This window comes from Dermochelys coriacea, chromosome 24 (assembly GCF_009764565.3).
Source record: "Dermochelys coriacea isolate rDerCor1 chromosome 24, rDerCor1.pri.v4, whole genome shotgun sequence".
Taxonomy (NCBI): Eukaryota; Metazoa; Chordata; order Testudines; family Dermochelyidae; genus Dermochelys; species Dermochelys coriacea.
In genome coordinates, this window is record NC_050091.1 from 623,701 (window position 1) to 647,920 (window position 24,220).

At 64.7% G+C, this 24,220-nt stretch overlaps 1 protein-coding gene across 1 annotated transcript; it reads right to left on the minus strand.

Moving 5' to 3' along the window:
• Positions 1-2,818: 2,818 nt before the first annotated feature.
• On the minus strand, positions 2,819-23,018 carry EFNA3 (ephrin A3). The gene is made up of 5 exons (XM_038382940.2): positions 22,766-23,018; positions 5,339-5,628; positions 4,884-4,949; positions 4,574-4,651; positions 2,819-3,933 (listed from the first exon to the last, which is right to left on the minus strand). Exons 1-5 carry the CDS (start codon positions 22,879-22,881, stop codon positions 3,812-3,814), a joined length of 672 nt encoding a protein of 223 aa, XP_038238868.1. The 5' UTR covers positions 22,882-23,018; the 3' UTR covers positions 2,819-3,811.
• Between the last annotated feature and the right edge of the window lie 1,202 nt (positions 23,019-24,220).

The window sequence follows — 24,220 nt, forward strand, 5'->3', positions numbered from 1 at the left end:
AATTACCAACTGCAGGAGCTGGGATCCTGGGACCAGATTTCCCCTTCGCCATCTGCTGCTCTGACCAAGTTCCTCTGCCAAAGGGGGCTGCTGGGGGCTCAGCCCTGGGCCAGGGCCCTGCATCCCTCCAGGGTCTGTCAGGCAGTGGAGGGGGCTGCAGGGGGCTCAGCACAGGAGCAGGGGCCCAGCATACTGCCAGGTCCGTGTCAGTCAGTGGGGTGATGTGAGATTCCTCCCACCAGGTTACTGTGTTACTGGGGAACAGTGTCAGGACACATTAGCCATAGCCCCTGCCTCCTCCAGCCATCACCTCTCCCAGCTGGGGGTGCTGTGGGGGGCAGGGCAGGAGCACAGGCAGGGCTCAGACCCTGGGGTTGGATTGAGCTTCCCAACAGAGGCATCTCCCGCCCTGCTCCAGGAGCCGCTGTCCCTCAAATGCCCTTGCCCTGGGCAGGGGAGGGTGTCAGAGCTGTGGGGCTAGCCAAGGCAGCTGGCTGGGAGCCCCTAGAGCTGCAGCTGGGAACGGGGGCCTGCACTGGGGGTCCAGGGCTCCTCCAGGGGTTGAACCCTGCTCCGCTCCTCCAGGCCTAATCTGCATTCAAGGGGGGAGTTTAAACAGGTTGGACCAAGCTGGTGCTAAGCCCCGGATGGAGACAGCTGGGGCAGCAGGGCCGGGTGTGCAGGGCCTGGCCCAATCCCCCTCCTGCCCAAGCCATTCTGAAGGGGAGTGTGGTGGCAGCTCCCCCCCGTGCCATCCCCACACACACTGTGGGGCAAAGAGGCAGGAAGAGGGATTTGGGTTGCAAACTATAAACCCAGATCCACTCCCTGCCCTCCCATTCCTGCCCCCCCCTCCCAGGAGGTAGGGAGCCCCAGCCAGGCTGGGCATGTCTTACTCAGAGGTCCTCTGACTGCAGGGGGTCCTGTGCTAGCAGAAAAGCAGGGAAAAGCTGGGGCATGTGAGGGATGCTGCTGCCCAGACCCAGGGAGGAGCAAGATACCCCCGGAGCTCAACAGACTGGCCCAGACAGGGAGTGTGGCCAGCAGGGGTGGGGAGCTGGTGGCGAGTTCTGGATTCCCCATGGGACCCAACTGCCCCAGCGAGGGGTGCCAGGCATAGCGGGCATGGAGCTGTGAGTCAGCACCTGGGCCCCTCTGCCATGGGCACTGCCAGCACCAGGACTCCCAAGCACAGCAGGAGGAGATGCCTGGTGCATTCACTTAACCCCAGCTGGGTTGAGCCCCTCTGGGGTGGAGGGGCCACTTACCTGGTGGCACCCATGGATCAGGTGCCAGCTCTTATCCAGAGGGGGTGTCTCTTGTCTCTGCCAGGCCTGGGGTCGCTGGAGGGGGTTAGGTGAGGGAGAGCACTGGTCCTGTGCAGGGACACGCAATCACACGCATGCTCGTCTGCATGACAACATAAAGCTCACACACAGATGAGTGGCCACACGCACGGACATACCTAGGCAGGGGCGCTGAGAGCCACTGAACCAAAGTAACCCTGGATATGATGGGAACCACTTCAAGCCGGGGGTGCAGCACCTCCCCACCCCCCAGTTTCAGCACTTACATACCCAGGGGCTAACCAGGGCTCCAGCCCCCCCTACCCCACTGCAGGGGGGCAGGTCTTAGGCTGGCTTTGCCCCTCCCCTCCCCCCAGCTCTCCAGGCCAGGGGCGGGTGGGGGGAGCGGCACGCCACCCAGGCGGGGCCCTGCTGGACTTGAAGGGCCTGGTTTACCTGGGCCCCAGCTCTCCCGACTCTGCCATTATCAGCCAGCCCCACCCACACCGCATGGCACCCGGCCTGGCACCAGCCACACAGCTCAAGGGAGCTCTGCCCTGGGGCGCTGGGGCCAGTCCGACCCAGGCTGTTGTACCCTGCAACCAGCCAGCACCCCTGCCACATGTCAGGATCTGGGGCAATGAGGATGGAGCACGGGCCCAATGGAGGTGCCATGGGTCACCGTCCCAGCCCCCACCCACATCCTATGCCTCTCCCCGGGGGCTGCACCTCCCTCCCCATTACCTGGTGGGGCCAGCTCCACCTTCCCTGCCCCCCAGCATTACCTGAGGCTGGTGCTCCCATGCTGGGCTCTGGGCTCCTGGGCCAGGAATTGGCAAGGCCCTGGTGACAGGAGACTGTGGGCGCTTGGTATGAGTGTCCTGCCCCAAGCCCACTCTGCCCCTGAGCCAGCCCAGCCCCCGCCCCCACTCCTGCCTTCCCCAGGCCTGGAGACACCCCCAGCCCACTGCACTGGGGAGGAGCCAAGAGGGTCAGGGAGCTGGAGCAGGCACACGCCCCCACCCCCTGCACGGCAAGGAGGGGAGCAGGTACCGGGGTGGTGGAGTCACCTCCCGCTGCCAGCCAGCCCCAGGCGCCCAGCACATAGTGCAGGGGCATGAATGGCCCCTTTGTGCACAGACAAAGCAGGCGAGCAGCCCTTTGAGCTGCTGTTTGCACAGGGAGGGCCCTGCCCTGGACTGAACCCGCTCCCCCTGGCAGGGCCCAGGGAACGCAGCCAGCAAGAGCCCCCAGAGAGCTGGGGGCGACAGCACCTCCTGGACCCATTCAGACTTCAGGGCATCCAGATCCTGGAATGCCAGGGTCAGACCCAGGTGGCAGATGCACTAGGAGGTCATGTGCACAGGGCTGTCACACACAAGTGTGCAAGGGGAGCTATAGAGGTGAGAGGGCCCAGCCAGGGGGGTGGGCCTGCCTTGGGTCTAGGAAGTTGGCAGTGCTTGACAAAGGCCTTTGCCAGCTGCGCCCAAGGGCGCCTGACCCTGTGGCCCCAATCCAAGCAGCCCAGGGGATGGGTTTTTTATCCTTTTATTTTTTATAGACTAAGAGCAGAATATGAAAATCACCAGCCAAAGCACTTGAAAAAAGGGCGAGTTGCTTTTTTGTCCCCCAAAAAGTGTCTGTGCGTTTGCATAGGTTGGGTCTTCACAGAAGACAAGGAGAATCCAACACTTTCTGACTATGTACAGGCCGGTCCAGGGCCCACGCTGTTGCCTACGGGCCTTATAGACAGATCTATCTCGATAGCTGCTCTCTGTACAGGATGTATAGATCTCTATATAGGTATGTACAGCCCCCATGCCTGGGGAGCCCTGCCCCCCACAGCCCACGCACTGGGGCCAGCGCTGCTCGTCCATTGCCCATGGCTGGCTACACAGACCAGGCCCAACGTCTGGAGGGAGCCCACAGCATGGGCATTCCTGAACCACATCCGGGGCCTGCTGGCACCATAGAACCCCCGGCCCAGCCGCGTGGAGCCACCAGGCAATGGGATGGCTCAACAGGGCTGCGGGCACAGACGCCCCGTGCATTTGCCATCGGGGCAGGAGGCAGCCAGGGCGCGGTGTACGTGGTGTGGGCTGTGACACGGAGGCTCGGTGCTGGAGGACAGTGCCATGCAGGGTGCCCGACTCCCAGAAGGGCGGAGTTGAGTCTCCACAGGAGCCAGTCGCTGGAGTCCGGGGGCAGATCCCGTGCTCAAGTGGGTGAGGGGGCAGGGCAGGCTCCTTCCTTGTCCTCATGCAGCAGCTCCCAGGCCAGTCTACATCCCTCCGGCGCTCAGGCTGGTGTCTGCTGCCACAGCCCCGCAGTGGGGGGGCTCCAGTGGCTCTCCGGCTGCAGCAGGGCCTCACGGTTCTGTGTCAGGGTGGTGGGGGGCCCGGCTTCCCCCCCGACTTGCCCCCTTCCGTCTTTTCCAAACAGCTGCTGCCAGAGTCCCAGCGCCGGGGGCGAGGGCAGCTACTGTATGGCGCCGCGCCCAGACCCCGAGGCCGGCCGACACCAGGCTAGGAGGCCAAGAGTGACATTAGGAAAAATGCAGCAGCCACGGCCAGGGGCAAGTGTTCCCGCTTGGGGCTGGTGCCGCTGATGCTCTTCTCCAGCTTGGGGTTCTCGGGGTTAAAGTTATCTGTGAAGAGAGAGAGAGTGAGGGGGGCGCGGCTGGGGCCACACTGGATGGGGCAGTCAACCCCCCGCCCACCCCGCAGCTGGCAGGATCAGAGCTAAGCTCCGCGCAGCGTGGACGAGTTCCCACTGGGCCTGGGACCCTACAAGGGAGTTCGGGGGTGTGCGTGTGTGTGCGCATGTGCGTGTGCGCAGCGCTGTTCAGGAGGCAGGGTATGAGCACTGGCTGTGTGCATGTAGCGCTATATGGGGGGGCAGGGTGAGAGCACTGGCTGTGCGTATGTGTGTGTGTGAACGTGTAGCGCTGTACCAGGGGCAGGGTGTGAGCACTGGCTCTGTGTGTGTGTGTGTGTGTGTGTGTGTGTGTGTGTATAGAACGTTGTCTCAGGGGCAGGGTGTCAGCACTGGCTGTGTGTGTGTGTGTGCGCGTGTGTGTGTGTGTGTGTGTGTGTGTGTGTGTGTGTGTGTGTGTGTGTATATAGAGCGCTATACAGGGGGCAGGGCGTGAGCCCTGGCTGGGGGAGCTCCTGACTATTCCAGTCCTGGCCTCTCCCAGCAGGGGGTGCTGTGGGGGTGGCCTGGGGGTGCTGGCTGTGGGGGGCAGTACCCCATGCTGTACTGCTGCGTTGGTGCCCTGCACTCACCCAAGTCCTCAATCTTCACCTCGGGCCCCATGGTGAACTGCGGGAGGGTGGGCACCGACTTCTCCCCAGAGTGTGAGGCTGCAGGCAGGAGAGAGGGGAGAAGAGTCACAGCCCAGGGGGACACCCCGGGAGCTTTCAGGGGCTCACCCCCAGCCCCTACACTAATGAACCAGGGGAGCCGCTGCCTCTGGGGCCACCCCCACTCCCAAAACTCCCTCCCAAGAGCCCCTGCTGGACACGGACACGCTGCCCCTTCACCCGCCCCCACCCCCCTGGGCATTTGCACACACACGTGCAAGGCTGTACTCACTGGAGGCACAGCATACGAACACCTTCATCTTCAGACAGGCCCGGCGGTGATTGTGCGTCGGGGTTGCTGCAAGAGAATGAGGGAGCCCTGAGATCACATCTGCTCCCCCACCAGCCAGGGCAGGGGGCTGCTGCCCCTAGGGGGAGCCTGGCATTGCTTTAGGGAGGCTGCTGGGGTGCCACGGGGCAACACCACAGCTGTGGATTCGCTCCCACCCTCATGGGCAGCAATACAACCCCCCTCAGATCCTGCTCCCCCCCACTCCCTGGGGCTGCAGGCTGAGGCTGGGGAGGGAGTGCTGAATAAAATGCAGAACCTGTTGCTTTGCAGAGGCAGCTCTGGTCTTGCAGCTGCCCAGGGGATGGGGCTTCCTGGCTGACCCCCCTTCCCTGTGCAACTCCTGGGGTGGTGCTGATCCCCACCTCCCCATCAGAACCCCCTTGGCCCCCACATACAGATATAGTAGTACTCATGGCCGGCGTGGAATTCGTAGCCCAGTGAGAAGGCGCTGTAGCGCTGGAACTTCTCCGAGAACTTGATGGGGCTGTGGGGCGCATGAGGACGGTTGCACTCCCAGCGCTTGAAGCCCTGGCTGGTGTTGCAGGTGCGGTAGCCCTCCGAGTTCACCATGTAGAGCACGTACTGCTCCATCCTGTGCGTGGGCACCGAGTCGTTGTAGTGTGGGCAGTAGATGTCCAGGTAGTCGTTGACATTCACCTGCACCGTGTAGCCCTCCTGGTGCAGGCTGGGGGGAGAGCGCGAGTGTCAGGGGGCAGGCAGGACCCCTCAGGACCCCCACCCTGCCATACTACCCCCCACCCAGGGCCCCTGGCCTAGCCTCCAGCTGTGCCACCCTAGGCCCTGCCCCACACCTGCAGGAAAGGGACTCTCACCCACATCCTTGTGCCCAACCCCCCCCCCCGCGCCGTCTGTACAAACCACCTCCACCCAGACAGATCTCAGACAGGGGCAGGGACCCAGCTGTGAACTTCAGCTGCCCAGACCCCTGGCTTTGTACAAGGCCCCAGGGGTTTCTCCCAGGCCAGGGCTTCGCCCTTTCCAGTGTCAGGGCCTTGCCACAGGGCAGGGTGGGGAAGGGGGGGCCTACATGGGGGCCATTTTCCCAGCTGCCACTGGAGGCAGCACCGATCCTCACATTCATAGAGTTGGGAAACTCCCCCCATCCCCCCCGCAGGCGAGCAAAGTGGGGGGAGCGGCTCAGGCACCTGCCTGCCCCTCCAGACACTGAATCACAATCAGCCTCAAAACCACCATGATCCGTCTGAGCGGGGACTCAGGAGAGGGGCTGCAGGTTGGGATTGAGGGGCACTGGCAGAGCTGTCAAGGGGAGCCCAGGGCTGGGGGAGCAGGGGTCTGGGGGTCGGAATTGAGGGGCTCCGGCAGGCAGAGACTGGCGGGGGTTGAGTCTGTACAATTCCTCCCTGCCCCCCTGCATCGGCTCCGACAGCAGAAGACCAAGGTCTCGGTAAGGCTCCCCCTACACTAAAGCAGCCCCCAGGCAGCTCCCCCAGGCAAGTCTACACACAGACCCCCTCTCGCCCCCGACCAGACCTACAGGGGCTGCCTCCGTGGTGCCCGCACTGCGGCTACCAGGGTCTTGGTGGGAGGCTGACCCGGAACAGAGATTAACGCGGCCCAGCACCATGTGAGAGAGGGATGCTGGGCACCGGTGCCAGAAGTGATCCCCTCCCCCAATGCCATGACCTCCAAGGCCCCCCAATTCTTTGCACAGACCCCACAGTGCAGGCTCCATCCAGCCCCCTGACTCCCAGCCCCCACCCAGGCTGGAGGGTCCTCAGCCCCCTGCAGCAGGTGCCGAGGGATGGGAATGGAGCTGGGCTCTCTGGGGAGGAGGTTCTGTCTGTGCCCAGGGGACACCTCTGGGCAGCATCTGCCCACCTAGTCATGGGCAGGGGTATCAGAGCCCCCCAAAGCCCCTGGCCCATCCAGCCCCAGCTCAGTGTCCCCCCATGACCCCCAGCAGGCACCGCTGCCCCCACCCCTGCGCCTGCCTGGGGCTGTCCCCTCCATTTACCCCTGGAGCCCAGTCTACGGATGATAGAGGAATGACACCCTCTGTTCCCAGCTCCCCAGTACTTGGGGTGTCTGTTGGGCCGTACAGGCCTCGTGCCTGGGGCTAACTCATGTAGCCAGGAGACAGGCCTGGAGGTGCTTTGCATCGCTACTGAACAGAACCAAACCAAGCCCGAACAGAATGCAAAGCAGGGAACATAAAGGGACGTTAGCCCAACGGGCTACACCCCAGACCTCTCCTGCCCTCCACCAGCTGGTGAGGCGTGGAGGGTGGCCCCTGACTGCCAGCCCCCACTCTGGAGTGCAGCGCAGCACGGGGGGGGGGTTCCGGGCCCTGCCACACGCCCCGGCTCAGAGAAAGGATTTTTCACCCTGTTTCAGCTAATCCCGTTACTGTGTTAATCCCGTAAAGGGTGGCCCTGCGGGAGCCTCATTTACATCGATTACAGCGGCAATCCCCTCAGATCCACTCAGGAGAGGCTCCGGCACTCCTAATCCGGGCCTGACTGAAACCCCGGCCTGTGATAATCCTCCCAGCTAACACGCTGACCCGCCACTCCCGCACTCCACCGGTAACAGGCGATGCGAGGTGCTGGCTCTGCACACAGACCGGAGCCCTGGCACTGGGCTCAGGCCACGATCCTGCTCCCTGCTCTGGGCTGAGCGGGGGCCAGATGGATGGAACCCCGCAGTCCTGGCTGCAGCGCATGCTGGCTGAGTCCGAGCAGGAGCCTGGGAGCTCGACCAATGGGGCCGAAGGCTGGTTCATTTACACCATGGTCCTGACTGCCCTGGGGCCCATCTGGGGACACCGGAGCATTTGCTGCTTGCCTCCCGCACCCCGGCCCCCCACCTGCTCAATCCCATCCCGCGCTCTGTCCCAGCTGCATCCAAGTCCCAAACAGAGCCGGGCCGTGCAATGGAATTTCAAATCCACCCATCAGGGCTCCACAACTCTCCGACAGGCACTGACCCCCCAAAACATGGCAATTTGCTCCTGCAGGCTGGTGCATGCCCGGGCACCACCCGGCCCAGGTGAGAGTAGGGGCTGCCAGAAATGGGACAAGAAGGATAGAGGGGACTGAGTCCACAAAGCCCAGCTCCTGGAGGGGCACAGATCCACCCATCCTGAATGCTGCCCCATGGAGCAGGCCCAGGGCTTGGATCGCTGGTGAGGCTTCCTGGCCAGGCAAGGAGATGCTGGCACAACCCCCATGCTCTCCCCATTCCAAGCGGCTCCTTCGCGTCCTGCCCAGGCTATGCCCCCCCCCGGTACCACCAGAACTACGTCTCATCCCACCCAGCACCGGGCCCCTCCTAGCTCACGGGGACTCTGACCATCGGCCCAAGCCAGTGTCTAGTTCAGGGCAGCTCCTGGGTTCTTCACCACTCCGGTGTGGGATCGCTCTAGCCCTGGCTCTTATCGCAGCACCTTCCACTCTGTCTCTGTCGCCCTGCTAGCGAGATGGCCGGAAGGGAATGGGAATATTCTAGGCAGCGCTGGGCACAAAGCAGGGTGTGTCCGGCCAGCCAGCATCTAGCCGTGTGTCCCTGCTCTGCACATGCAAGCAGGGGGCCAGGCTGGCTTTTCCTGGGGGTGCTGTCAGGTGGGGTGCCCAGCCTATGGTTGGGAAGGGGCAAGTCAGAGCCCTACCCTTGGTTCACCCACTGCGTCCATTCCCTCCATTCCCTGCTCCTGCTGCTCCCCAGGTGCACTGGGCAGAGAGGAGTGGGACACCGGAGCTATCAATCTGGCTGCTGCAAACGGCTCCCAGGTCCCTGCAAGCCTCCCCCTCCACCCTCCCACTTCGTCCCAGGAGCCACGGTGCATCCATCGAGCCCAGTAGCACTCGGGGCTTCCACGCTTGTACCAGCCCCTGCCCAGGTCCCCGTGCCCCACTGAGGGATGGGGAGAACCCTCCATGCAGCTTGGCCAGCGACAGGGACAGGGACATGCACACAGGCCCTAGCAGCTCAAACAAAAGGGGCCGAACCTCCATACCCCATGCCCAGCTGGCACAGGGGCAGTGGCTCCCAAACACCCCTCATGCTCTTTCCTCTCTGCCTGCTCCAGCAGACCAGCTGCCTCTGGCCCTGGTAGAACTGTCCTGACTTCCTTGATCCCCAGGGCGACCCACCCTGCTGCCGTCTCTGGCGCTCTGCAATGGATGTCAGGGCAGGTTCCCACCTCAAACGGCCGGCTCACCACCTCCCAGCAACACCTGGGCCAAGCCCACCTGGAGCCCTTCTCCATGCCCAGAAGGCACATCCCATCACAGAACGATGCATTAGAATTGGAAAAGGTGCAGAGAAGGGCCACAAAAACCATCAGGGGGATGGAACAGCTTCCGTATGAGCAGAGATTAAATCTGGGACTGGTTCATCTTGGAAAAGAGCTGACCAAGGGGGATATGACAGAGGGCTGTAAATCACGACTGGTGTGGGGAAAGCAAAGAGGGAAATGTTATTTAACCCTTCACCTAACATGAGAACCATGGAGCAGGTTTAAAACACACAAGGAAGTACTTCACACAACGCACCTGTGGAACTCATTGCCAGGGGATGTTGTGTAGGCCTAAAGTACAACTGGCTTCAGAAAAGACTGGACAAGTTCCTGGAAGATAGGTCCATCAATGGCTGTTAGCCAAGACAGTCAAGAACGCACCCCCATGCTCTGGGAGTCCCTCAACTTGTGACTGCCAGAGGCGGGGACTGGACGACAAGGGATGGATCACTGGATAACGCCCTGTTCTGTTCACTCCTGGGAACCATCTGGCACTGGCCGCTGTCAGAGACAGAACCCGGAGTTAGCTGGACCCAGGATGGCCGTTCTTATCTCCCTGAGCCCGTGAAGGGAGTGGGGAAGAAAGAGTCTCTCTGAGCAGCAATGCCAAGTGCCAAACGGATGGCTCCATCCCCTGCAATCCCTGCCCATCTCTGCTCCCCGAAACCCAGCGTGCTGGATGCTGACTACTATGGAGTGACCTAGTTGGGAGCCATACCCCATGGGCTGCACAGCCCGGAGCTGGGGCCTGACACCCCGAGACGGGCACTAGGCTGGATCCCCTCCCCCACCCCGGATGTCATGTGAGCCCCAAGCCACCACAGATGCAAGGGGGCAGATGGTGAACACCCCCACAGCACAGGAGGCATTAGGAGAACCAGGAGTCTTGTGTGTTCAGCAGCAAGCCATGGCCTGTGGAAGCCAGACTCATGCCAACATCGTTGGATGGGTGCCCTGCCCAGGACACACCAGAGCTCTGGGGAGACACAGGGACCCAGCTGTACCCCCTCCAACTTCCCAAGCAACTGCCCCCCAGTCATCGATCACCCACCTCCCCTAGCTCCCATGGCAGTGCCTGGTTACCCGGGGTGCTCCCCTCTGGGGCGGAGGCAGACCCCCGTCCCCACTGGCCCCAGCTACCAGCCGCAGAAGCAGCTCAGCCCAGGGAAGGTGGCCAGCAGGGGACACTGCTGAGCAGCAGCAGCCAGATGAGGGCACAGAGGCAGGCAGCAGTTATTGGGGAGAGGGGACCAGGGGGGCTTTGGCTCACCCTGTGCGACCCCATCTGGCCCAGCAGCGGGACAGTCCCTAGCGAAGCAATAGGGACCAGGGGGCGGCTGGGCAGCAGGAGCAGGGCCTGGCCCTGTGAATGCCACACGGTGCAAAGACCCCACAGCCCCGCCCGCGCGCTGCCTGTACAACCCTGCCAGTCCCCACCGAGCAAGGGCCCGAAGCCAGGCCCGGCGCTGATGGGTAATTCCTCCCCCAGCGCCAGCCAGCGAGGTGACGCCCCAGCGTGGAGCCAGAGACCTTTCGTGTGCTGCCTTTGATGTAGTGTGAAATGAGAAAAAGGCTCGTTATTAAAGAAACAGCCCCGAGCCCGGAGAGAATCGTGTAATTAACTCTGCGTGGGACCCGGGGCGGTAGGCGGGAGCCCGCCAGCCCAACTGACCAGCCAGGGGTCCTGCTGGATCAGCCCCCTGTGCTGACACCATCCGGCTCAAGGAGCCCCGCTCCCCCACAGGGTTCACTGCATGTCTTGGCTGGCGGCCCCCAGAGCCCAGGGCCCCTGCCCGGGCCCAGCCGTGGAACAAGCCCCCAGGGCCCCACAGCCCAGGACGGAGCCACCGTGAGCAGGAACAACAGCCTCCATCATGGGCTGCCCCGGGAGGACGGCACCACAGCAGCCCAGCCTCTCCCCACTCTGCCCGAGAGCGCCCCTCCCACCGGGGCCCATTAGAGCCAGCTCCTGATAAACAGCCTCGTTAAGGAGCCCCTCCGCTAGCCCTGCAGGGAGGCCACGGTCCCTGGAGGGGGAGGGGGCATTTCTCAGGTGCCATCTGCCTCCAGCTGAGGCTGCTGGAGAGACGGGCTGCCAGGTGTGGGGGGGGGCAGGTGTCTCACTGGCTCTGTGCTGACAACACTGCTATGGTGCACCGGGGGCGAGGCTGGGGCGCTTCCAAGTGCCCCGGCACAGTGTGGTCCTCCCTGTGGGCAAGCCCCTCACAGGGCTGGGGAGAGTCCGCTGGGGTTCAATGGGGCAGCAAGGGTGAGAGCTCCTGCACATAATGGAGGCACTGGGATCTCCCCCCACTCCCACAGCGCCCCCTGCTGGGAGTGGCTGGGATCTCCCGCTGCCACCAGCACTCCCCCCCCCGTTCTCCACAGCGCCCCCTGCTGGGAGTGGCTGGGATCGCCCCCTGCCGCCAGCACGTCCCCCCCCGTTCTCCACAGCGCCCCCTGCTGCGAAGGGCTCGGCTCGCCTGGCTCTCCCCCTGCCCCACGTTCTAGGTCACTCTTTTGGCGCTGAGCGGCTCACACCAAGCGGCTGTTGCTGCTGGGGGCACGGACTAGGGCTCATGTCACGCCCCCCGCCAGCACCCGGCCCGGCCCAGCTCATGAGCCGACCAGGGACCAAATTCGGTGACGCATCCTGGGCACGTCGCACAGACGCTGAGAAGCTGCTGCCCCAGCCACCATCTGCCCCCATGAATGCCGCAGCCCCAGCAGGGCTCTGCACCCAGCAGCCGACTCCACAGCCCTATGTCCCTGGAATCACAGGTCCCACCGGCGGACTCGCCCCCTCCCTCCCGCACTGGTCCATCTCCCCGCACCCCGAGCCCCAGCAGGTGAGTGGCCAGGAAGCTGAACGAGCTGGGCGGGAATCTGGAACGAGCAGGCTGCTTCTCACCATGGGTCATGCTGCGCCGAGTCCCGGCTCCGTGAGCTGTCCCAGCAGCGGCAAGTTCTCCCCTACTTGCCCTCCAGCTTTGCACCCACAGCACGACCGGGGAGTGCATGGGACAGACAGACACACTCAGCAAGAGCCCGGCCCAGCCCGGGCAGCCAAGGGCACATGGGCCCGGGGTGTCCCAATCCAAGAAGGCAGCATCCTCAGGCTCCACTTTCAGCCCCATCCTGCTCCGGCTTCTGGCCTGGTGTGGAAGGGGTGCCCCAGCCCCTTCCCACACAGGACCCCCACCCTCGGGGCGGGCAGCCCCAGACACTGCACAAACCACGGCTGCCATTCCAGGGCCTGCCCCCCAGGCCATGATCGATCTTGACTGACCGTCTCCGGGAGGCCACAGCTGCTGGCAGCACGCGGGCTCTGCCAGCTCCCAGAGCGCGGCTCCCAAAGGGTTAAGCGCAGGAGCGGAATGGGCTGCATCACTTCTGCACGACTGCGTTTCTAGACCAGAGCTTTGCGAGGCCGGGGCACCCTCCGTCATCCTGTCGGAGCCGGGCAGATGAATTCCCCTGGTGGACCCTTCCCAGCCTGGCACCGACAGGACACTGGCTACCCGGCAGCCACAGCCCAGCGGCTGCTCTGCTCCCACCTGCTGCGATAAACACGGGCTGATGACTACACGCTGGCTAACGCTTGGTGCAGTGCAGCGCTCCCAGCAGCCGGGCCACCCCAGCGGGACCAGACCCGGGGACCGGGCCAGCACCACGCACCCTGCTGGCCCTGGCATGTCATCCTGGTGGCGGCTACTCACCGAAGCCAAGGAGCAGTGGCACAGCTAGGAGGGGCCTGGGTGGCACCGGAAGCACTCATTTCCCTGGGGCCAGGAGACCCCGGGCGCCCCCCCTCTTGCAGGGCCCAGCTCAGGCCCCTTGGAGACACCGGGTGGCCCCTCCCCAGCCAGGCAGCCCCTTTGTCTGGCTCTGGGAGCTGGGTCCTGTCGGTGCAGCCAGGGCTCATCGATTGGCTGGTGAACAAAAAAGTGCCACTGATTTACGTGCCCCTTTCAGCCATGTCCTGCGGCAGCGAGAGGCAAAGCCGCATCGACCAACAGGGCCAGGTGAAGCCGGCAGCACAGACCTGCTGCCAGACAGACAGACAGACACGCCAGTCGCCAGCAGCCCCCCGCCCTCGCTGAGGGAGCAGCCCCCCCCCAGACACCCCTCCGCCCACATGTCCAGCCACACACCCGGGGCAGGCAGAGCCACACACACGCGCACGGTGCTCCAGACACACTGTGCATGCAACACGCGTTGTCACCGCAGAGCCGTGCACACGCAGAGCCCCCCGCGAGCACACGGACACGCTCCTGGCCCATCTTCAAGTCACACGCCCCGCGCATGCACAATGGCCACGCTCCCCCAAGGGCCTCTCCCCCCACCCCCGGCTGCCACATCCCAGGCTTCCCTGACACTTGGCTGAGGTGTTGGTGGTGGGGGTGCCGAGGTGCTGGGGGTGGGGGGGTCGAGGCTGGGTGTGAAGAGAGCAGCGCCGCCCGCCCACCCAGCTCCCCAGAGCCCACCAGTTCCCCCAGCGCCCTACAATCCTTTTAATCTCTGGTAAAGCCCAAACCTTCCCGGCTTCGCTAACAAGATCAATGAGCTTTTTAATTGGGTTTTAATTAAAGGATCAATCCACAGGCAGTGACTCAATTACTGGCCTGGACAGGAGCAAGCAGATCCACCCCAGCACCGCACGCCCCCTTGCAACCCGCCCCTTGTCCATGGCACCCTGGCACCACATGCCCCCTACACAAGATGCCCCATGCCCATAGCACCCTGGCACCGCATACCCCCTTCACAACACGCCCCATGCCCATAGAACCCTGGCACCATGTGCCCCCTTCACAACATGCCCTATGCCCATAGCTCCCTGGCACCATGTGCCCCTTCACAATATGCCCCATGGCCATAGAAACCTGGCACCGAGTGCCCCCTTCAAAACACGCCCTATGCCCATAGCTCCCTGGCACCGTGTGCCCCCTTCACAACATGCCCTATGCCCATAGCTCCCTGGCACCATGTGTCCCTTCTCAACACGCCCCATGCCCATAGAACCCTGGCACTGCATGCCCCCTTAACACACCCTATGCCCATAGCACCCTGGCACCATGTGCCCCTTCACAACATGCCCCATTCCCATAGCACCCTGGCACCGCATGCCCCCTTCACAACACGCCCCATGCCCATAGCACCCTGGCACCGTGTGCCCCCTTCACAACACGCCCTATGCCCATAGCACCCTAGCACCATGTGCCCCTTCTCAACACACCCCATGCCCATAGCACCCTGGCACCGCATGCCCCCTTCACAGCACGCCCTATGCCCATAGCACCCTGGCACCATGTGCCCCCTTCACAACACGCCCTATGCCCATAGCTCCCTGGCACCATGTGCCCCTTCTCAACATGCCTCATGCCCATAGCACCCTGGCACCATGTGCCCCTTCTCAACACGCCCCATGCCCATAGCACCCTGGCACCATGTGCCCCTTCTCAACACGCCCCATGCCCATAGCATCCTGGCACTGCATACCCTTCACAACACGCCCCATGCCCATAGCACCCTGGCACTGCATACCCCCTTCACAACACGCCCCATGCCCATAGCACCCTGGCACTGCATACCTCCTTCACAACACGCCCCATGCCCATAGCACCCTGGCACCATGTGCCCCCATCACAACAGGCCCCATGCCCATAGAACCCTGGCACCATGTGGCCCTTCTCAACATGCCCCATGCCCATAGCACCCTGGCACTGCACACCCTCTCCCAAGCAGCCCCATGCCTATGGCACCCTGCCACGACATACCCCCTTGCAACCCACCCCACACCCATGGCACTGGCACAGGCGCCCTTGCAACCTGCCCATGGCACCCTGGCACCGTGCACCCCCTCGCAACCCACTCCATACCCACAGCATCCTGGCACCACGTGCCCCCTCACAGCTTGCCCCATGCCCACTGCACCCTGCCACTGCTCACACGAGGCAAGGACGTCCCTCCCAGGTGTGACACCAGCCCCCTCCCCACCAGCCCCGAGCATAAGATGCCCCCAACCCCCGGGGGTCATCAGCCTGCAGCCTGCCCTGGTCTCAGACCCCACCCCCTGCCATGCAGCAGCACCCTCCTCCCCCCACCAAGCCCTGCAAACATGCCGTGACTCACTGGGCACTTTCGGTGAACACCCTTAACCCCAGGGGCACCAGCTCCTCCCACAGCCTGGCACCCAGCACACCCCCACTCCCGCCTGTCAGGCCAGGCGGTGCCAGAGCAGCCAGGGCACCACAGCCCTCGGATCCGGCCACGGGAGGGAGCACTCAGGCTGCCTCAGGAAGGGATCAGTGCCCCACAGGGATGCCAGCATAAGGCACCTCAGAGCTGCCCACCTGGCCAAGTGCCGTTCAGTCCCCTCCAAGCTGTGGGAGCCCGGGAAGGGAAAGGAGCCTGGCTCCATGCCGGAGCTGCCCTGAGTCAAGGACCGAGCCACACCCACCGTGCGTGGGATCCCAGGGATGGGCCACGCGGCCAGGCCAGGTAATTACAGGCTGTAACGTGGAAAACATCACCCTCCCCTCCCTGGGGCTGCACAGTAGCGCCCCACAGCCCCCCTCCCCTCCCGAGCGTGCCCCACAGCCACTCTCCCCCTGCTAGAATGTGCCCCACAGCCAGCCCCCGCACCACTAGAGCCCTCCCCTGCCCCGCTGGAGTGCGCCCCACAGCCAGCACCTCACAGCATCCCACTAGAGTTTGCCCCACAGCCCGCCCCCGCCGGAGCACATCGCACAGCCATCTCCCCACAGGCTTCCCCCACTAGAGCGTGCCCCACAGCCCCCCCTCCCCCACTGGAGCGCACCCCACAGCCAGTATCCTGCACCACAGGGCCCGCTGCTGGGAACAGCCACCCCACAGCCAGGACACTCTGCTCCCCAGCAGGTCCTCTCCTGACAGCTCCCCCAACAGCCAGCACCCCCAACCAACTCCCCACAGTGCCCCACACTGGGAAAGGCCAACCGTGAAGTAGCCAGGAGCTCCCCCCACAGCTGTTCCCCCCTCCCCCCCGGTGCTGCACAGGGCAATGATCTGTGGCACTGAGTTGGAGTACAGGGCAGGCTGGCGCCCAGGAAGGGGCAGAGGGCTCTCACTCCAGCCAGGGGGTGCAGCAGCCCCCAGCACCCGTAGTTCCCCCCAGGGGTCCCTGTGATGCAGGGCGCACGGCCAGCCACTGTGACGGTAACCCTGGCTGCCTGCCCGCGCCCCTCCTCTGGGAAGGGATCCTCTCACTGGCCCTTCCCCAGCGCCTGCCCTTCACTGCTGGGACGGTCTCCGGACTGGAGCCACCAGCCAACCCAATCCGCTGGGGGCTCATGCCGGAGGATGCTTTGCACGTTCATCGGACCCAGGAGTCCCCTGACCCCACACCCTCCTCCAAGCTGGGGAATAGAACCCAGGAGTCCTGGCTCCCGAGTCACTGGTCTGACCCACGAGCTCCATTTCCAAGTAGAGGAGCCCCCTTGCCCCCCAGCAGGCACAGTGCTGCCAGGGGGCTAGCGGGGAGAGCAGCCCCCTCCCACCCCAAGGGTGGAGAGGCTGCTGCTCTCAAGGGCTCTCTCCAGGTCTCCCTCGCTCGCTCCTGCTGCCTTCAGCACAGAACCAGCCAGAGAGAAGCTACCTTGAACCGCTGCTGGGGGGCTGCACACAAGGCCCAAGCCGTCCCCCGCCCCCTGCCCGGCAGGACTCCACAACCAGCCTCCCGCTCAGCCCAAGCCACCCAACACTTGGATGCCCAGGGTCACTGGGCTCTCCCCCTCCATGTGTCTGCCCCCTGGCCCTGCGCAGCTAGATCCCCATCCCCCGTTCTCATGTGGGCCTCAGGATGGTGGGATCGACACCCGCCATGCACGGCGAGCTGCTGCCTCCTGGCACATGGGGCGTCTGCCCAGGGCATCATGCAGTTGGGGGAGGGGAGGGGTCGCTGCAGGGGTACGAACAGCCCAGACTGACAGACACGGGCAGGAGGGGCTGCTTTGCTGTCAGGGGGCTCCACACAGCTGGCTGGGGTGGGGAGCCCCAGGGACCCGGCTGCACAGGGAGATGGGGACAGTCCCTGCCTGCACCAGGCCTCCCCTCTGAGTGGCTGTTTGGGGTGAGCTTGGTTCCCCTCCCCCATGGAGGTGAAATGATGGAAATACTGGGGGGGGTGCAGATGGGCTGTCCAATGACGCCCCCTAGCCCTGCCTTTGGGGCGGATGCAGCCATGTCTGGCAGCCTAGACGAGGGGAGATTAAAGCCTGGCTCTGGGGCTGGCCCAGCCCTGCTCTCAGGAGCACCCTGGAGCAGAGGGACCCCCAGTCCTGCACAACACCCACTCCAGGACAGCTGCCTTGGACGCAGGCTGCCTGTGCTCCCACTGTGGGGCGGGGCTGGCAGAGCCCCACAGCAAACCCCCCAAGCAAGTATGGGGCAGGCAGGGGCTGCACCCAGGGGAGGAGAGGGGCGTGTCCCAATGGCAGGAGCCAGGGGCGCCAGGAGGTGAGAGAGACAGCAACTCGGCTGACCCAGACGCACCCGGGGGAAGCCTCTGGGCTCCGGGCGTGCCATGTACTCCTAGTTAGGGCACCCCCCAGCCTGCTGGGGCAGTGCCCCCCTTCTGCTAGCAGCACAGCTTGTCCCCTTCCCAGAACCCCACAGGCCTGCCCCCAACGGCCACCTTTGCCCCATTGCCCTGCCTATGACAGCACCACACCCCACTCCCACATACACGCCTACGGCAGGGAGCGAGGCTGACAGATGGGCCCAATGGTCTGGGGCCCTTGACAAGAAAACGGGGCACGTTCGGGCTGGGGGGGATGGGTGAGCAGCCTGCAGATCCGGGAAGGGCTGTCACAATGAAGAGCTAGGACACGCCAGGGAGGTGCTGACCAGCAGTCAAGGAGATGCAGGGCAGGCATCAGGCTTGAAGGTGAATTATGCTCTGGAGCTGGGAGGCTGGGGACCCCCCCCAACCCCCAGACAAAGCTCTGCCAGGGATGCTCCAGGTTTCCTTGGCCCTGCTCAAGTGCGGGAACTGCACTCAATGGCCTTTTGGGGTCCTCTAGGACACCAGCAAGAGACACACCCACCCTTATGTGCCAGAGCCCGCCATCCCTGCATCCCAAACCCTGGGAACCCTCTTCCCCGGCTCAGCCCCCGCCCACAGCACTGGGGTTCCTGTGTCCTGAGAGATGCCTCCCCCAGCCCAGCCCCCCAGTGGCTGGAATCCCCATACCCCAATATTTGTGTCTAGCATGGGCTGCCCCCCTTGGCTGGCTGGGGCTCAGCCTTTAGCCCCCAGGGGCTCCAGTTCATCCAACTCCATCTGGTGCCAGTTGCCTGCTCGGGGCCTGGGGGGAGGGGGGGGAGTGTCTGCTCCCTGAACTGGGATCAAGCCCCGCACGGTCTGGCCACTCACAGGGTTCAGCTGCGTTTATGCCCTGCCTGGCCCTGGCCACTGCCCCAGGGAGCATACACCTGCCTCGGCCCGAGATGGAGCCCCCAGGCAGCCGTACCCCGCTCCCCATGTGCATCTCACCCAGACAGAGCTGGGTCCAACCCAGCCGCTCCGTGACGCGCAGCTCTTCCCCACTGCTCTGCACCAGGGACCCCAGAAACGCTGCAAAAGGAGGAGCCCCCAGGAGCCAATTCCACCCCCCACAACGGATTCAACCCCCAGCAAAGTCAACAGGGTGGGAACCTGCGGGCTGGCACGATGGCCGGGGGGGAGGGGCAGGGGTGTGCATCTCCCCTCCCCCACAAAGCCTCCCCTCCACACTCAGGAGCAGCCCCACAGCTTCCAGGCTCGTTCTGCACCTGCAGTCACAGCCTGCCCAGCACTGCGCCAGCCACACACAGGCCTCTGCCTAGGGAGGGTGGGGGACAGACAAGTCAAACCCATCTGCCCAGGCAGGGAGATGAGGGGGCAGCAAACCCAAGCACCAGCTGGGGCAATGCAGGCTGAGAGACCGAATGCCCAGCCCAGCTGGGCCAGAGGGTGAGATGCAGGCAGAGAACCGCCCCCAAGCAGAGAATGTGACAGAGTATGCTGTGCCACACCCTCCTCAATTCCTGGGCACAGGTAGCAGAGGTTGGGGTCTCCCATCCCAGCACCATCACCCCAGCCCCCATCGTGGGGTCCCCAGCATTGTTTGTTAAGGCTCTGGGGTGGTTGGGGGGGAAGTGCAGTGAGGAGTCACCCCCTCTCCCTTGGGGGCTCTGAGGGGTGGGCCCTCGAGGTGGGCAGCCCCAGCAGAGGGACCAGGAAGAGCAGAGCCCGCCCTGCCCAGGAGCCAAGAGGAGCTGGATTCTGACTTGGCCACTCCTGGACCTAGATCCAGCTGGGTGAGCAGAGGAGAGGGCAGCAGGTGCCCAGCAGGGGCACGAGCAATTGGTCCCGCTCAGAGCGGGCGTGGTCAGGACCCGAAGGGAGGGGCTGATGCCCCGGGGGTCTGTGATGCTGCTGAGGATGGGGTCAGGGCAGGGCATTGGATGCTGAAGCCGATAACCCCCTCATGCCCCCGTGGAGGGAGACACACCAGCCTGGGGGGCAGGGGGAGGAGCAGAGGGAGTAACCCCCCCCAAAGGACACATAAGCACGGCTGCTGGTGGTCTGAAGAACCAGGGGCCTCGGGATGGGATGAGTGCTGAATTCGGGGAGTCACACCCCACAGCTCACCGTCTCGGCAACCCGGGATGCAGGAGCCGCGGCAGCTCTGGCGTGCCAGGACCAGGGGGCTGGAAGGATAGCAGGGCACCAGCTGCAGCTGGCACTCTCCCCTGGAAGGAGGGGCTTGCAGGCCCCGCAAGGAGATGATCCCACCAGGGGTGCCAGGATTTGTGCACCGCAGCCCAGGAAGCCAAATGCCCCCCATTATTTCTCTCTAATCCTGACGCTTTGCCGCACAGTTGTAACCGAGTCCGACCTGCCGCACTCCCTGGCCATAAATATCAGCGCTTCAGCGCGCCCAGGAATGGGACTGCCGCAGCCACCCCAGCCTGGGAGCTGGCTCCTGTCATGCCCCACGCTGGGTCCTATGGGGTGCAGGGGTTGCGAGAGAGGGGCTGACCAGATCGCTTTGGGGTACCTTCCTCCCCCTCCCCTGGGGCTCGGAGGGGCGGAAGGGCCAGCGCTGTCTCTCCCGACAGGCATGTCATCACCGAGGTGGACAGCCCAGATCCCTCCAGCCCAGGCAGCTCAGAGGCAGGGAGAACCCCATGGGCACAGTCCCACTGAGGATGCACCAGGCCGAGCCTGTCACACCAAGGGAACTTCCAGGGACACCGGACAGGCAGAGCTGGGAAATCTGGTGCTGGGTACCCTGGCATTAGCCCTGGGACGGGCTCACCAGGGCCCGGCTAAGGGAGGGGCGAGCGGGAAGGTCCCTGTGAAAGGCGCCCGTGCCGGCGTGAGCCAGCCACTTCGCCATTGTGCTACTCCTCAGCTCTGCACGTCTCACACACACGCGCAATTTATGGGGCCTGCACTTCCGCCTCACGACACAATCTGAATGGGAAGGGAAGGCGCTACCCAGGGAACGCTCCCTCCTTGGACAAAGAGACACAGAGAGTGGGGGAGTGCCAGACAGACTGGGGGGCACCCCCAGAACTGGCACAGCAGAGAGACGTTCCGATTGGACCCGGATTCCTCTCCCGTTCATTGTCGATTCCCCCTGCAAAGAGAACCAGGATGGCGGAGGGTGTGTTTCGCTAAGAGCCAGTGTCCCCTCCTGCCCCCCCAGTGCAGGGCAAGGTGGCTGGGTCTGTGCACCTCCAGCCCCTCCCTGGCCAGGCTAGTGGGAAACCCCCAAACACCCAGCCAGCCTGTGCCCATTTCACATCTCCATCAAAGCCCCCGCTGCGCTGCCCATCCCTGCACCACTGGGGCCTGGACTAGCCACTGGCTCTACCATGGGAGTGCAGGACCCGGGCTTTCCCGGTTGCAACCTGCCAGCTGCCCACCAGCCCCGAGCGACAGGGTGTGAACCATACGGCGGGGGTGGGGGAGTTGCTTTGCTCCCGGCCATCGATCAGCTGGGCTCCCTGAAGCTCCGAACACACCAACAATCGTCAGATCTTCACTTACAAATCCTATTGACTGGTGTGAAGCGCTGGCTTCGTGACCCCTCCAGCTGCCCGGGCCGCCTGCATCCCGCCCCACGGAGCCACGTCTGGGGGACAGGGCAGCTGGGCCCCAGGAGTCGAGCCTAAAGGTCACCTGTGCATGGCAGAGGGAAGCAGCCAGCCTCAGCACAGCCCAGACCAGCTGAGAGTGGGGGTGGCCCCCCAGACCCCATTCTATCAGCTGGTATCTGCAGATAGCTCGCTTCCAGGGTCTCGCCTACGCTGCCCAGGGGCCACGCCAGCAGCCCTGTGGAGGCCAGGACCGCTCCAGTGCCCTGCCCGGCCCGCAGGGCAAACAGGCCGCCTGCAGCCAGTGGGTGTCGCCCCCCCAGACAGTCAGGGAGCGAGACGCCGTCTGTCTGTGCGCACAGGGGACAGACGGCCGGACACACGGGCGCAGAGACTCCCCCAGGCAGGCGTGGGCTGGCGCGTGGCTTTGACTCACCTGCGGGATCCACGCAGCCCGGCCTCCCGGGGCATGTTCAGACAGGGCCATCCATGCTAGGTAGGGCTCAGTGACAGCCCAGCAGAGGGGACCCCGGCCCTGGGCTCTCTCCCAGCCGCACCCCTTCTCCCCAGCCAGGGGAACGGCTCGGGACAGCAGGGCCAGGGGGCCGCGAGTCCAGCCCCAGCTCACCCCTGGGAAGCGAGGCCGTTTAGTGACACCCCACGCTCCCCAGACACCGCCCAGGCGACAGACCCTGCGGATGCTCCGGGTCCTCTGGCACCAGCTCCCCAGGCACCTTCCGTTTGCAATAAACACCCCCCCCCCAACTCCGCAGAGAACAGGCAGCGACTAAACCCACAGGCGCCGCTGGGGCCCTCCACCCGCCCGCGGGGGGCGCCCCAGACCAGCCCCCCACCCGGACAGTCCAGCCCTGCAATGAGCAGAACGTCGAGGCCCGGGTGGGGGACACAAGCGCCATAGCCGGGGGGGGCCCTTAGCACAGCTCGCCCCGGCGCTGGGCGCGCCACGCATCATGCCCGGGCGCTGCGGGGCCGCCCCCTGCCTCTCCGCGCACGGCCCCCGGCCCCTCGCAGCCCCATCACCCCGGGCTCCGGCCCCTTCGTAGGAGGGAGGGGGGCAGCATTAAGAGCAACGGGGGGAGGGGAGGCAGGGCAGAGGCCAGCCAGGGACAGGGGGCGACTCAGGACACCCCGAGGCTTCCCCCGGCCCACACGGGGAGCCGCTTCCTCCCAGCCCGACGGTTCCCCCCATCCTGCTACCAGCTCCACCGGGGGGTGTCCTGGAGCGCCCCGGCGCGCGCAAACGCCACTCCCCAAATACACGCGCCCCCAAGAGCCGCCCCAGCCCCCAGTGCATGGACCCCAGCAACGTTCTCGGAGCAGGACCCTTCCAGCGCGATTCTCGCAGCCGCCCCCAGAGCCCCGCGCTGCACGCGCCCCGGCCCCCGGGACTCACTGCGGGTTGGAGCTGTTCCAGTGCACGGCGTGCCGGTTGCAGACGGTCCCCGCCGGCCCCTGGCTGAGGAGGAGCAGCGGGAGCAGAGACAGGAGCGCGGCCAGCCGAGCAGCCATCCTGCCCCTGCAGCGGCGCTAAACCCCCACGTCCTCCGCGGCGCCCAGCGCGACCCAATGAATGGAACCGAGCCGGAGCCGCCAGCTCCTGAGCGCGGCGCCGAGCTCCGCCCCCTGCGCGCTCCCGGGCCCGCCCCTTCCCCGCGCGCTCCCGTGGCGCGTTCCCGGCGGGGGGCCTCCCGCGCGCGCTGCCTTGCGCCCACGGCTGGGGCCGGGGTCTGTGCTGCCCCCTCCCGCCTAGAGCGGGGCGCCTCCTTCACACAGTTCTACCCTTCTCCCCCGCCCATGGGGCGCACCTTGGGCTGGAGCCCTGAGGGCCTGGCTCAGCTTCCCCGCTGTGCCAGGGGGCCATGACCTGAGCTGGGCTGCCTGTGGGGCCAGCTGCTGGGCGTGCTGACAGCACCCTCCTGACCCCCCACCGCAGGGTCCCTCTGGGCCCCCTGCTCTGGGCCGTGGCCTGGAGCAACTGATGGCCTGAGCTGTGCCTTGGGTGAACCATGCCCCCTCCCACTGCCTCAGTTTCCCCATCTTTAAAACAGGGATGGTCCCTGGGTCGCAGCAGGTCACCAGGATGCTCTGGGTTCTATTCTTATTCACTGCTTTCCCCACATCCCACTGCAGCTCCCACCGGCACTTTCCCCTGCAGGACAGGAGAGAGAGAGAGAGGCATTTGTTTGTCTTCACACATTTCCTTCCTGGCCGGGTTTGTGCCCAATTCCATAACTGCTTCGTTTGTGACGCTTTATTATTAATCATCTGTCATGCAGCGGCTCCAAGGCTCCATTGTGCTGGGTGCTACACGCAGAGGGGAGCCAGCCACTGCCCCAAGAGCTCACCCTCTACCCGAACAGACAGATGGCTGGGGGGCGGCCCAGAGTGAGAGGTGATTTCCCCAGGCATCCAGCAGCTCAGTGGCAGAACCAGAACCCAGGTGTCCTGAGTCCCAGACCAGTTCCCTGCCCACTGGCTCAGGCCGCCTCTTTCCCCCAATCCCTTGTCCCAGGCTCCATCACAGGCTGCAAATCTCGGCTTCAAAAACTAAAATCAAGGTAATAAACCCCTTTGCTGCTGAAGGATCTAAGCCCTGCATCGCCATGGGCAGCTCTGGCGGGCTGGCGAGCCCCAGGAGCGGTGGCTCCCTGGAACACCAGGCACTGGAACGGGAAGAAGTAAACTTCAGCACTTTACTCCTCCTGGTGCCTGGCTCTCCCTCCCCTCCTCCGCTGCCCATCCCGCCGGGTTACGACACCTCCTTACAACAGGAAGGCTTCCTGGCCCCGGGCCAGCGCTGGATTGGCAACTGACATGGCACAACCCTGGGGAGCTGAGAAGGCCAATG